This window comes from Varanus komodoensis, unplaced genomic scaffold, assembly GCF_004798865.1.
Source record: "Varanus komodoensis strain SLA01 unplaced genomic scaffold, ASM479886v1 scaffold15, whole genome shotgun sequence".
Taxonomy (NCBI): domain Eukaryota; kingdom Metazoa; phylum Chordata; class Lepidosauria; order Squamata; family Varanidae; genus Varanus; species Varanus komodoensis.
Window position 1 is genome coordinate 2308474 of NW_025335440.1, and position 14555 is coordinate 2323028.

The 14555-nt window shown below is 47.4% G+C and overlaps 1 protein-coding gene across 1 annotated transcript in view; it reads right to left on the reverse strand.

Moving 5' to 3' along the window:
- The window catches only part of LOC123020788 (CUB and sushi domain-containing protein 2-like), a 429441-nt gene that overhangs the window by 215702 nt on the left and 199184 nt on the right, over positions 1-14555 (reverse strand). Inside the window, exon 8 of the mRNA XM_044424965.1 lies at positions 13887-13990. Coding sequence (XP_044280900.1) covers positions 13887-13990 — 104 coding nt within the window. The remainder of the gene's footprint in view (positions 1-13886; positions 13991-14555) is intronic.

Below are 14555 nucleotides of genomic sequence, written 5' to 3' on the forward strand. Positions count from 1 at the left end.
CAGAATTTAAGTAAGGCAGCTGCTTTCACAGAAGGTGGGGAAGAGCTGGCTGGAACTGGGCAAAATGGGGAAAAGAGACCCTGTTGCCAAACCGCTTCGGTGACCACATTGTTGCTGGAAGTGCAGGCTTGAACTGTGTGGCCCCCACCTGTGCACTGGTCCACACTGGCCCCACTGGCCACACACGAGTACCAGAATGGTCAGGATCCAGTGCTGGCGACCCTGGAAAGTTCACTCTCCTAAAACAGGACAGGGAGAACAGCACACCTTACCTTCCAAGCACGAACCACACCCACCCGTTTGAAGGTGCTGAGGAAAAGCAAACCAGTCTCTTGAGTGAGATCAGAGCCACACTTATGGGGCCTGTTATCACCAAGAACTATGCTCAAATTGCTGGATGGAATAAGCCAAGGGCTTTGGCTGTTGGGAAATATAGAATGTGATTGAAAAAACAAAAACAAAATAGAAAGGGATGTCTAGAGTTCAGGCATACCATTGGCTCCTTTGCCCCTCACCTCTGTGTGGCTTGTCCTGTGCCCTGAGCACCTATATTTTGTACCTTCGACCTCCCTGGCCAAGGTGACCAAAGAAAACTGTTTGCCATTCCTTTTCATTTCTATACCACCCAGTAGCTGACACTCCCTGGGCCGTTCACAGCAATTCACAAAATACAAACACAGAGACCATAAAAATAATCTAGCATAAAATACAGATGCAGAAAAAAACACAGCAAAGCAAACAAGCCAGCAGAACACAAGTAGAGTAAAATGCAGCCTAAAACTTCCAATATACAAAGTTTAAAACAGTTCAAACAGCTAAAACAACTTATGAAAAGGAACAGAAGTGTTTGGGGTGGGGACTAGACCTGTGAAAGCAGCTGGCATGCTCCTACCTGTAGCATTAGATGCCTGGAAGCAGAGGACAGTCTTTACCTGTCACTGAAAAGGTGACCATGTGAGCACCAGATGGGATCCAGTGGGGAGATGATTCTATAATCAGGGGGCTACCACTGAGAAGATCTTCTCCTTTGTTGTCACACTTAGATGTCTCCCTTAGAAGAGAATCTCAGAGGAAGGCCCCAGATGTACATTATAATGTTCAGGTAGGTTCAGGCCAGGAGAAGCATTCTAGCAGGTCTTGAAGTCCCAAGTCAAGCAGGTTGAAACTAGCACATTAAATTGTAATCTAATTTGAGATGGCCATTCCATCAGGATTATTCTGCTGGGCCACCAGCAGAAGCTGATAGAAGATATTCCATATCACTGAGGCCACCTGTGCCTCAAGTGATGAAGATGACTCAAGGATGGCCCCCAGGCTATGTATGGGGTAGAGATCTGCATCCAGAATAAGCTGATCAGCCTCCATTTGGTAGGAGAACCAGTCACTGACAGCATCACTGTCTTTTCTGAATCGGGCTTTATTAGCTCTCATCTGGTCCACTGTCACAGTATCGCCCATATACTGTACAATTTACCCAACCCATAGGCTCACCCGATAAAGATGAAAAGGAGAAATGGCCCTGCATGTCAACAGCATACTGATGGAAGTGCAGCCCAAACTCCACATGATCCCACTCAGCAGTTTCACACAGATGTTAAATGACATGGGGGTAAGAGCAGCTCCTGAGGAACCCCCTGCTGTTGAATCTGGGAGGGCAAGCAACATTCCTCAAACACCGTTCTCTGGATGCCTGGGGAAGAGAACCACTGCAATGCAGTACCCATCTCTCCAACCCAGACAGTCATCCCAGAAGGATACCATGGCTGATGGTACTGAAAACTGCAAGAGATCCAGGAGGATCCACACGCCCGTCTCTCCTGACACAGGTGCCCAAGATGTTTCCATGCCAAACCCCAGTCTGGGCCACCTCTGAAATGGATTTTGGTAATCCAAGAACACCTAAACTTAGTTAGCAACTAAGGCTCTTGCCCTGGAAAGGAACATTTTCCACCAGCCTAAAGTTGTTAAGCTCTTACAAGTTCTGAGAAGATTTCTACAGAAATAGACTCCCCATCACTTATTTCACACCCGGGACACTCCCGCTAGCCAAGAGGGGTGATTCACCTGCCTGACCCAGTTGGCTGTTCCTTTGCGAAGCCAAGAAGGGCTAAGTCAAGAACCACTCCAGTGCATGAGTGATTCCACGAGCCTGTCCCTGTGCCTTGTCAACATCCTCAAGCTGTACCAACTGAAGCTCGTCTAAGAAAGCTGGGCCAAGCTGTGCTCAGTGTGACTCACCAGAGTTGCCCTGGATTCCATGTCCTGGCAAAGGAATTTGTCCTGGAAGCACCTAGTGGATTTGTTACAGTGAGCCTCCGGCAATCTGCCGTGTCTTTAGGAACTGCCTGTAATAGGCCCTGGATGACCGTAAGAAGTTCCTTTAGCTAGTGCACAGAAGACTAAATTAAGGCATTGAGATGCTGCTCCTCATTGCTCCACAGTATCTCCACTCAGAGGCACATACTAGGGTTCGAATGCATCCACCAAGAGTTCCTTTCCATCGTGCACTCAGACTGTCTCCTACACCGCTCCAGTATTCTCAGCTCCAGGATATAACATGGAGCTGTTCAAGCTCTGCTGCAGAGAAGATACTGCCCGAGTCATTTCTGTGTTGTAAAGATCAGACAGGGCTTCTATCAGTCATATCAGCCAGGAACCCCCTAGAATCCTTTGGAATCCACCTGGATCCATTAGTCTCTGGGGGAAGACCCTCTCAATAGGACAAATAGCCTTGCAGAAAGGAAAAGCTGGTGTCTGTCCAAAGCTTGGCAGGCAGTGATCTGACTGTGAGAAAGGCAGCTGAAGCCACCCCACTTTCAGACCATCCTCCCATGCCTGGCGAAAAATGAATGAAGGTGTTGTGAATGATGGCTCACTAGGTAAACAACCCACACGTTCATGAGCGATAAAACTAGTCTTTTATTGCTACTTATCGACAAGATTTACAACACTACAGATAAGCTCTACTGTTAAGGTCTTTGCAAGGCAGATGCTAACTCCTTAGTGACGTCTCTCAGGGAGCCCACGTGGGACTAGCTATCCTGGTCCCACCTTTCCCCTCTGAGGCGGGACAAAGCTTCCTTTTGCTCCAATCTGCGCAGAGAATGCCTAAGGATCGCACAGGAAAGGTCTGCTCTGCCTCCTGTGTCTCCTGTGTCGTGCTCAGGAGGTTCAGTGTCAGGAGGAAGGGGGCAGTCTGCTCAGGCCCTCTATGAGCAGAACTCATAGCGCCTTTTCCCTCAGAGCTCCCTTGGTCTGACGTGGGCTCGGCTGCTTGCTCAATGGGTAAAGGGTCAAGATGAGATATGACTATCTGTTCAGCCATTCCCAAGCTAGGTTGTGGGAGGGACATTTGGCTACAGGGTCACAAGCATAAATGCTCCTCATGAGGTGCTGCCTCTGCCGGGGCGTCAGGCATGACAGAAGGAATGAATGTCTGGAGGGCCCTGCTCCATGTGTTGGGCCAATGACATACTGGGACAGTCTGTGATTGTTGGAGATCATGAAAGCCAGCCAGTCAAAGTGCCCTGGGCATAGAGGTTGACTTCCACCCAAACCAAGCACTGCATCCCAGGTCATCCCCATCAATCCAGGCAGGGATCCTGCAGAGTAGTGGGGCAGGCAGGACACCAGCAGACTCCGCAGCTGTCCCAGTGGCCCAGCACAAGGCAGTCTGCACACACATGTGTGCACACATGTGCGCGCGTGCGCGCGCACACACACACACACACACACACACACACTTCTCAGGGCATCTCCTCCTTCCCTGGCCCTCAAGGCTGCCCTGATGCAGAACCAAGTGCTCCATTGGGCACAACTTCCTCTGCTTTTCCACAGACGTTATACATGCCAGATCAGCTGCCTCATTCACTCTGAGATCATGAAGAAGGGCGATGAGGCAACCACCAAACATGGCAGAGCTTTCCACTCACTGCCTGGACCATGTTCCCCTTAACAGGACAGCCCTTCCCCTAATGCCATACCCCCTGTGCCCATCATTACATGCAGCAGGTCTCCTCTATCATCTTCGTCCCAGGCATGTATTCAGGCTCTCAGAAAGAAGCCAGTCCTCCACCAATACTCCACTATTGAGTGGGGAAGCCACATCATGCCCACAGGGCAAGGACACTTTGGCTCTCACCCTTCAGCTCTCACCTCAGGCTCACACCTCCGGCAAGGTCACTCCCCAGCTATCCCCAGCAAGCTGGAGGCTTGATATTCCTACAGGAAGTGGGGCAAAAAGCATACTCCACAATGGCCCCCAGTTGATTCCACTTGAGGTCCAAGGCAAACACACCTTGTGGTTTACCTCTAAGAAACCAAACCTTCAGGGAACCCAGATTCTGTGCGGTGAGTTGGCATTGTCATAAGAAGCAACTCCCTGACCTTTAAAGCTTTCCCCAGCTTGGGAATGAGCATCATAGGACAGATGTCTTTCCTAGCTCCCTCAAGGGCAAAATCTCTCAAGGGAAAGTGCTATGCTACTTTATTCTACATTACTGGATTCATGTTCTACCAAGGAACAACAATCAATACCTAAAGATAATCCACTGGGATCTGAATCAAAGGATCATTAGGCACCCTCTTGCTGCATGGCTAGATCTGCTATGGACTGACCCACTTCGAAATAGCCAGCTCAGTAAGAAAAATGCTGGGATGGAGAGATTTCAGGCTTGTGTGATCTTCAGTTCTGACTGTGACTGTGAAGTCTACCAACTGCCCCGAGTGCCCTACAAGGAGCAGCAAAGAATGCTCTTGAAGCAAAAGAAGAAGTTCATGACTTTACAACAGCACAGAATCCATTCCCCAAGGAAGCTCATCTTTACTACACACTTTAGAAGGTTAACCAAAGCCTCTGCCTCCCATCAGATTTATGGAGAAACAGATTAGAAATGACTGCATTGCTGCTATCTTGATTGATTTTGGGTTGTCCCCCCACCTCTCCAGTGAATTTAATATATTATTTTGATGCTGTTTCATGATGACTTTATGTTTGCTTGATGGTTCCTTTATTGATTTTAATGCTATTATATCTGTAGGGTTGGTGTTTTTGCTTCATTTAGTGGCCTGTGTCCACCAAATTGTGGAAAAGGAGCCCATAACATTTAGAAGGAAAATGAAAGGAAAAACAAAGCAAATAGCTCCACGCAATTCAAGGCAGATGCAAACATTACATGTGATTCACACGAGCCTTCAGATCCCCAGTATTTGGTGATCTGAGTCAGACACTGCTCAGCAATGATGGGCAAAACCTTCTAATCCTGATTTGCAGTGGCTGCCATTTTCATATGCATAGACCTCTTGGGGAATTTTGGAAAGGAGGATGGCAGTGGGCATTTCCTAAGAAATTTGAGTTTTTCTTAAGAGCTCCCTAATAGCGATACACAAATCAGAAACTACCTAAATTTCTCCAAATTTCACATTGAAACAAATTGCAAGCTTTGCTTTCCTTCTTTGTGCAAAATGTGTATACTTGAGCTCCCTTCTTCAAATGTATCCTTTTTAATATCGAATTTTATTATAGTATTTTATTAATTGGCTTTGAATATTTGTGCTTGAAGTGGTATGTTTGATTTGTAGGGAGTTGTTTGGTTTGGTCTTTAATGTGGGGTACACGACCAAAGGCACCTGAGGGGTGATAGGATGGAGTAGTTCTGTCTGCAAGGATGGAGAAAGCGTGCCAACCTGGATGGGGGAGGCCCGACTGTGGATCCCCCTTGCAGTCTTGGTAGCCACTCCAAGAAGCTCCAGAAAGCCGTGCAGCAGCTCCCCCTCCTATGCTTGATGTGGAGGAAACAGGGGTGTTGGGGCAGACAAGGGGATGGGGAAAGGCCCTGCTCTGTCAGATGCAGCAGCATCTTGAGCCCCATTCTCAGCAGGAAGCAAGTGCACCGGGCTTAGCGGGTTGTCTATGGGGGGAAATGCTAAAATTGAGAGTAGGGCGGCAAGATGAGCCTCCAGCTCCTCCTGCCTAACAGCAAGTCCATCTCCTGGAGCATCAAGATTTGGTTTTCTTCTTATTAAAAGGGGCTCTTAGAGTGTTGTACAGAGCTCAGAAAAACATAATTAAACATTAAAAAAATAAAAGTCACCCACATCAAAGCGATACCGAGATCAAGGCAATGCCAAAAACCCCAGGGAGAAACCTAGAACAGCAGAACTCCCAAAATCAACCGGGAGCCCTCACACAGAGCCAAACAATAGCAGCCGGGGATTTGCTAAGTGATATGGAAAACAGACAGACTTTGCTGGATATCTGGGGATAGACAAGGAAGCAATTCGCTGCGCCTCCAGAGCCCCAGGGTTCTAACATCTGGCCACCAAACACCTCTGCAGTTGTAGCTGGTGCTCCAACTGTGGGTGGGGCAACCCAGGCTCCAGTCTGAACTGTTAGGGGGCTGTCCATGGTGCTGAGCCCTGGCCCTAAAACAGGTTTGGCGCCATCAGTAGCTCCTTAGGATTTCAGATCGAAAGCTAGTGTTGGCATTCCACTGCCCAGGCCCTGACTTAGAAACAGATGGGAGACAATGAAGACTGGGTGGTCCTGAAGTAGCATGTCTGGAAATACTCCTCTCCCACCTGTGCTCTGACCACACCATTGCACACTGGTTGTAGCTTCTGAACCTGTTTCAAAGGCAGCCCTGGGGGAAGGCATTGTGGCTGTGTAACCTGGAAGGATTTGCAGTTCATTCTGCCACACATGTTCTGCCACATGATATCGTGGTTGAAAAATTTGCTTTTTCAACTTTCTATGAACTTTGGGATAGATTGAGGCACCATCCAATGGATTAGGGCATGGTTGATGAATCATGAGCAGAGGGTGACTATCAGCGGGAATCAGGATGGCAGACAGTGATGAGTGATGTTCCCCAGGGTTCAGTTCTGGGACCGATTCTGTTCAACCCCTTTATCAATTACCAGTAGGAGCAGGTAGCCAGTCTGCTGACCAAATTCGCAGATGATACCAAAGTGGGAGCAGTGGCCACAACTGGGGAGCAGGTACTCCAGATCCAAAAGGTTATGGACAGATTGTGGAAGTGGGCAGGAGACAACAGGATGGTGTTCCACATAGGTAAGTGCAAAGTCTTGCACCTGAGAATCAGGAATAAGTGCTATAAGTACAGGATGGTGGGTGGGGGTGAGTGGCTGGAGAGCAGCACTTGTGAAAAGGACCTCGGGGTGCTGGTTGACAGCAGACTAAACATGAGCCAGCAGTGTGATTTGATGGTGAAGAAGGTGAACACCACCCTTGGATGTATAGCCAGAAGCATGGCTTCCAGATCAAGAGAGGTGCTGGTGTTGCTCTATAAGACTCCGGTGCATTCACAACTGGAATCCTGTGTCCAGTTCTGGGCTCCACATTACAAGATGGGCATAGCTAGGCTAGAATCAGTTTAGTGCAGGGCCACAAGAATGGTAGCTGGATTGGGGTAAGGGGGTGTCATACGAGATGAGATTGAGGGAGTTGGATCTTTTCAGCCTGGAGAAGAGGAGACTTCAAGAGGATCTTATAGCAACATACAGGCATGTGAAGGGGTGTCACATGGTAGAGGGTCATGACTTGTTCTCTCCTCTGGTGGAGGGAAAGATGCAATGCAGTGAGGCAAAACTAAAAGAACTGGGTTTTAAGTTGGATGTCAGGAAGTACTTCCTGATGGTTAGGACCCCTAGGATATGGAATGGGCTTTCATGGGAAGCGGTGGAGGCCCCATTGGTGAGAATGTTCAAGGAAAGATTGGACACCCACAAGTTGAACATTATATGAACAGAGTGGCTTGTGCTGGAGGTCAGAATGGATGACCCAGGAGGCCCTTCTGACTTGCTACATTTCTATGCTTCAATCAGATGCCATGTCCTGCTCCTCTTGTCAGAGAGGGGAAGGGTCTAAATTCTTCTATTTTTGCCACCACCTCCCACACCCAATGCATACATACAGGTGATGTTCCTAAATATTTTGGGTCCAAATACAGAGGGAAAGAATGAAATGCCCCACCTTGTCCTGGCCCTGGATTGCATGCTGAGCGTTGGCCCAGGCCAGTCTGCTGCATATAAGCAGGCACCTTGCCCAGCACCAATACCAATCGCAGGACATATCTACTAATGTATCACCTTTAGCTTCCATTTTCATGGCTTAGTGGATCTTGAGCCAGCAAGAGCTAGCCTTAAGTCTGGTATAAAACAAGCTTTTTTCTATAATTGAATTTCCCTGGCTTTTTTAAAAAAAGGAAATTTATGATTACAGCATTTGAAAGCAAGAAAGCAAGACAAGCTAAAAAGCAAAGCACAAACAGGTCATTCATTGGCTAGATGTATACAAATGGATAGCGAGGTGTCTGTATGTATGTTCAGAAGAGCTTCTTCCTGAGTAAGCCTGTGCAGGATTTCACCATAGTTTCTCCCTTTCCTCCTGCTCTTCATTAGTGATCAATCAATTAGTGAAAGTGATTTCCACACCCGTCTAAATTACTTTTCCCTTATGACAGCTTCCTGTTTCCCTTCTTCTAGCATTAGAATGCTGACAGGAGCGCTGGAAGGCCTCTCAAAACACTGGTGCACTGGCAGCATCCTCGCTTAATCAAGGGCGTGTGCAACCAGGCAATCACGTTTCTTTCTATGTGATTTTTAGCAAGGCACAGAAGCAAGCATGCGCCCCATGAAATTTCCCCCAAAGGAACATTGACGCAATCATGTGTAAGAACCCATTCGTAAGAACACACGAGTGGCTTTTTTCCTGGTAGAAAGGTAGGGCACAAATCAGTTAATCAATACACCGAGATTGCCTTTTTGCAGTATTTTAAAATTTGGTTTTGTACCTCAGAAATGCTAGCTTGCAAGGAAAAAACATGAAGGAACTAATATTGGTGGTGAGCGTTGCATGCAGTTGCATAATTACATGCACAGAAGTCAGAAATTCAAACAAAAATTAAGGTGGGTGAATCTGCCAGTTTTGTTTTTTGTAGGTTTAAAAAAAAAATACGAGATGCGTTCTTCCTTTCACAAATGTTGTGTGTACTGAAAAAGTCTTAACAACTTATGGAAACGGAATTCTCACCCATCTGCACCAGCTAAATTAATTAGCTACAGGTATTCCTAGCATGGGGATTGTCAGAATGATTTCCATATAGCTGTTAAAGTGGAGGACCCGATCTGGAAAAAATAAAGTGCTGGCAGCTGCAATTGAGCACGATGATGGTCAGCAGAAACCTGGCATTCCAACAGATCCATGCGCACTGCCTTGGGCATGGACGGACAAATGGTCAAAGTTGTTTTCTTCATCACAGATATTTTTAAAGTCTCAAGTTCTGTTTGTTATGATTAAGGGGACCTTAGCAAATGTAGGTCAATTCTTATCAAAAACAGTCTGAAACAAATTTCACCTGCATCATAGCAAGCAAACAGAATAAAGCAGTACTTAGCACACTAGGAAGGGATTCTGAAGAAAACTTTGGAAACGTTCGTGCCCAAATGTGTCCAAATGATTGCTTTGCAGAAAACATTTGGTTCCAATGAACAATAGCGCTGCATAACCATTTGCTTAGAAGAGGCGATACTTGCTAAATCAGACTGGCAACACAACACTGTGTGTGTCTACTCAGAACTAAGCCACACTGAGCCCAGACAGTGAGGTACAGAACTGCAGTCTGAGTCTGACTTCAGGGTCATACATGATGGAACTGAGGACCTCTGTGAGCTGGGCCAACATGTTCTGCACAGGTGATGTTAAGAGAAGCCCTGCTGAACCAGAGCTGAATTGGATTTAGTCCAGTCTCCATAACGACCAACCAGATGCCTCCAGGGAGCCCACGAGCAGGACTCAGAAGCAAGAGCCTTGTCCCAGGGTACTTCTGCCATTCTTTCTCCATACCACGGGTGGGGGATCTCCTCCAGCCCAAGGGCAGCATCCGGTTCTCAAGAGCTAATGGTGGGCAAGGCTAAGGCAAAGAGAGACACTCGGGATGCTTTTCCTCTTACTAGCATTAACTAAGCCTTGGTTCAGGTAACCTTTCAGCCTGCTCCTCGCCATGCATCTGCGGATGCTGCTGGTGTCTCTCCCTCCTCTGTCTCCCCCAGCCCCAAACTGAATATCCTCAAACAGCCCCTTTCCTCATAAAGGGAAGTTGCTACACCCCTGTGATAATTCCACTTGCCATTTTCTGCGCCTTGTTCCAGCCCTTCCACATCCTACAGGAAAGCCGAAGTTTCCTCCTGAGTCCAGTGGTAAAAATGGCCCAAGTGTCTTTGGCAATCAGCCGGTCGATCAGCCAATCTATCAAATCTATCTGTGCCACACAGTCACAGAGCCATGAAATGTTCTTGGTCAAAACATCTCTGCCTTGTAATTTCTCCATTTTGAAAACCTCCAAATTACAGAATCACTTCATTGTCCAAATTGCATGTTGGTCTCAACAGGATTTTTTCTGGCACAGAGTCATCCAAGTGGGATCTGTTCCTGTTCATCTCTTGGAAAGAAGTAATCTCTCCCTTCTCCAGACACAATGAGCGCCTTGTCCCCATGCATCTTTCAGTGCATGATTCATCCATCTGTCCATCTGCCCATCCATCTTCAAACAAAGACTGAGTACAGTTACTACGTTGTGCCGAGAAGGGCATTGGTAATGGCATTAGCTCCCCTCATAATTCAGTCAGTGCAAGCTAATGTACTTGTTTTTCTAGGCAGTTAGTGTACTGTGGGTTGAAGGATCACTTACTAGATGCATTTCTAGCCTCAAGGTCATCCTGGGTTTCCATTTGGTAGGAGGGGACCTGGAGAGCATTCCTTAACCCTGTCTTTGAGTTCCCCATAAGCATTATAAGGAATTCAGTGGTCTGAAAAAGCAAAAGCCCCAGGTCAAAGCTAATTTGCTGCTTATGCCACCTTCCCATCTGAAAATCTCTCATTGAGCTGACATTCAAAACACAGTTGTGTTATATTTGTTGTCGTTTTGCAGGGCTTCATTGCCTTTGTTTTGCTTACTGACCCATGCAGAGAAAGAATGAGGCAGGAGAGAAATAGCAAACAGGGAGCCTTTGATGAGTACTAGACAATCTGGACCTGGGGAAAACTTCTTCCCGGCCCCAAATTCGCCCCAACCATCCTGGGGAAATGCAGCGCTGCCTGCAACTCTGCAGTAAGGAGCAGCTGGAAACAAGGCTGTGACTTAACCTTATATGCCAGTGGGCCCCCCCCCCCCCCTTATCAGTGACAGCTGAAGAAGCTGAAAGTGATTGGGAAATGTCAGCATGATGACGTCATATCGTGCACTCTTTCTTCCCTCCACACTTTAACAGAGGCACAAAAGGGAGCAGCGTCTCCTCATCTCCATGCAACATGCAGTCTGGGCAGAAAACCCTGGAAAACTGTGTCATCCATTGACTTCCCATAGGACGGCTTATATGGCTCCCAGCCATGCCGCTTTGTCTCCAGCTGCTGACATCCACAATCGCATCCACACACTTGGCCTGAGACCCTGCAGGCACAATTGCCAGTGCGCAAATTCAGTCCAATAGACGGCTTTGGAAAGTGACTGCCAAATTGCTCCAAACTGGCCTCAGAATCAAAGCTGGCATTGCTTTCTGACCCCCCCACACACACACACACACCGTCCTCAAACTGGGTGATCATAGGAAAAAGACCGCCTGTCTTAGCTCCGAGTGGCCCCAGTCCGTGGCTTTGGCAACTCTACCAATCCAGCTTGGTACAGGGTTGCAAATTCAAAGCCTTGCCATTATATGCCCAGAGCAGAGTCATGGGTAGCACCGTGGGCAGAAGAATTCCTCTGTCCCTCCTGGAGCCACCAAAGGACGAAATGGCCATGAGAACCAAGTCTGATTTAATCATTCGAACAAGGCAGGACTGCAGCACTGGGAGGACTTAGAAGGAGAATGTCAGATTTCCCCATGGCAGAATCACACCTAAAGAAGGGGAATTGGATGATAACATGGTGGGAAGTCTTGAGCAACAGACGGGACTTCCTACATTAGCTTGAATTATGAGGAGAGCTATTGGCATTAACAACTCCCGTCTCAGCACAAACAAGGGAAGTCCTGTCTGTTGCTGGAAACAGTTCCAGCTACGGGAACAGCTAAGCACAGGGACTAGGAGATGAGATAGAAGATTCCAGAGAACCATTGATGCTGCTGGGTCCCAGAGGATTTTGTATTAGAACCAAGGCTTTTGACTTATTCATAAATGATCTGGAATTAGGAGAAGGCAGTGAAGTGGCTAAGTCTGCTAATGAAGCCAGAACTATTAGAGAGATTGAAATCTAAAGGGGATGCGGCAAGAGGCAAAGGGAACTTCCCAGGCTGAGGGACTGGGCACCAAAATGGCAAATGGAGTTCATTGCAAGTGAGTAATGCATGCTGGGGCAAAACCTCCCGACTTTAAGTCTAGGTTGATGGCTCTGAACTAGCAGAGGCTGGTCCAGAAAGGTAACTTGGGGTTACTGTGGACAGAAAAATGATACTGTTCATAGCTGCTGTTAAAATAACAAAATCCACATTAAACATGATTAGGAAGTGATTACCAGATAAGAGGAAGTACATCTTCATGTACTTGAGGCCCCATCGGTGCGGGTGTTCAAGGATAGGCTAGACATGCACATGGCAGGCATGTTGTGAGCGGAGCCAGCTGGAGCCGGGGGGGGGGGTCAGACTAGATGACCTGGGAGGACCCTTCTGACTCGCTCTGTTTCTATGTTTCATCCAGTATGTAGTTAAACTGGGGAATGCACTGCCACAGGAAATACTGGTGACCACCCATCTGGACAACTTGAAAGGTGATTCAACTAATTCACAGAGAAGATGGCTATGAGCAGCTCCTAGTGCTGCTCGCTGTCATACCTCTGGTATCGGAGGTGGAACACCTATGCGCACCAGTGAGTGGGGAGCTTGAACAGGAGGAACTCATCCTCTATCCATCCTGCTTGAGGGATTGTGTGGGTAGCTGGTTTGCCGTCATGTGAACAGAGTGCAGAACTGGCTGGACCACTGGCCTGATCCAGCAGGGCTTTTCTTGTGTTTTTATGGTGGGAATAGAAAGAAGGTGCTACCACTTCTTTATCATGTTGAAAATTGTATCACACACAACTTTTTCCAGAAGGCCTCAGTCATACCTACCACATGACCAAAATGTGCAAGTCAGAATAATTTCAGAAACTTCTCCTAGCCAGTCATCTTCACGGAGTGACTTATAGTTAACCATAGTTATAATGGAGCATTTCTTTACGGAATGAAACAGTTTCTCCTCTCTCTCTCTCTCTCTCTCACTCTCTCTCTCTCTCTCTCTCTCTCTCTCTCTCTCTCTCTCTCTCTCCCCCCCCCCCCCCCCCCCCCCCCCCCCCCTCATATTCACACACACACACAATCAGATTTAAATTAGCTTAGATACTGTGTGGACCAGAAAGGCAGCTTAGGAATACTATATAAAATAAATAGGCAAACTTCTTTTGTTTTTTAACAAAATAACCTGTTCTTGCCTTCCAACCAACTCTGCCAATGGCTACCACCGTCTCTCCGCTTTTTTGGTTCTCTCCACCAAGGGAATCCAGAAAACCAAGAACACTGCTGCGATTCCCCATGCCTGCCATCTTTAAAACTGTGCGCTGAGGAAACACTGAGCCCCACCCACTGAAAAGAAGCTGGCTGTAGTTGTCTGCTTGCCCAGAAGCCTTTCCACATCGCTGCTCCCAGCGCTTCCTTCCGAACAGGATGGCCCTTTTAACCACCCCATCACCCCCTATTTCCAAGCCCCTCCAGATCATTCAGCAGACTAAAGCAAGCATATGAATTTGGCCAAAGGGTCCAGATTGTCCAGAGTGACCAAGATACACACACACACACAGGCACAAATGACACAGAATCGTATGAAGAAAAGCCCTACTTACATATAAAGCACACTCTTCTGGTCTCCGACCTGACCTCCATCGCCCACAGTCAGTGTATCATATCCTCTCTCCAAGTCAAATTCTTCAAAGTGGAGCTTGATAACCTATCAAAGACATGTGGTATTAGTAAGAATGACTCAAATGTTGCAGCATTTGGCCAATTTCAGCAGAGATATCGAGTGAACAAAGATGATTGGGAGGAGGAAATGTGTAGTAGCAACTAAAGTGCTCGGCTTGGATGCAAGACAGCAGGTTGAGGTCCCTTCGGAGGCTTAAAGCAAAATGGATAGGCCTCCATATGAGGCAGACATACCCACACCATGTCCCACCCAAGAAGGCTGTCATGAGAATGCACATGTGGAATTATGGGCTGTACAGTGCTATGCACATAATCAACCATAATGACTGTCTGGGGATCCTTCTTCACTGATCGTTCCCAAGCTATATTCAACCTACACATGTCTCCCTGATCAGCCATATAGTCTGCCACTGTCTCAAGATCCAGCATGCCTCAGTGTTTGGAAGATCAACTTGGATCAGCTAGGCTTAGTCCACAGATCAGAACCTTACTCACTGGGTGACTATGGGCCAGCCAGCCTAACCTACCTCACTCGGATCACTGTGAAGTTGTCGTCTTCTCTGAGCACCTTGAAGAAAGGGTGGGATTAC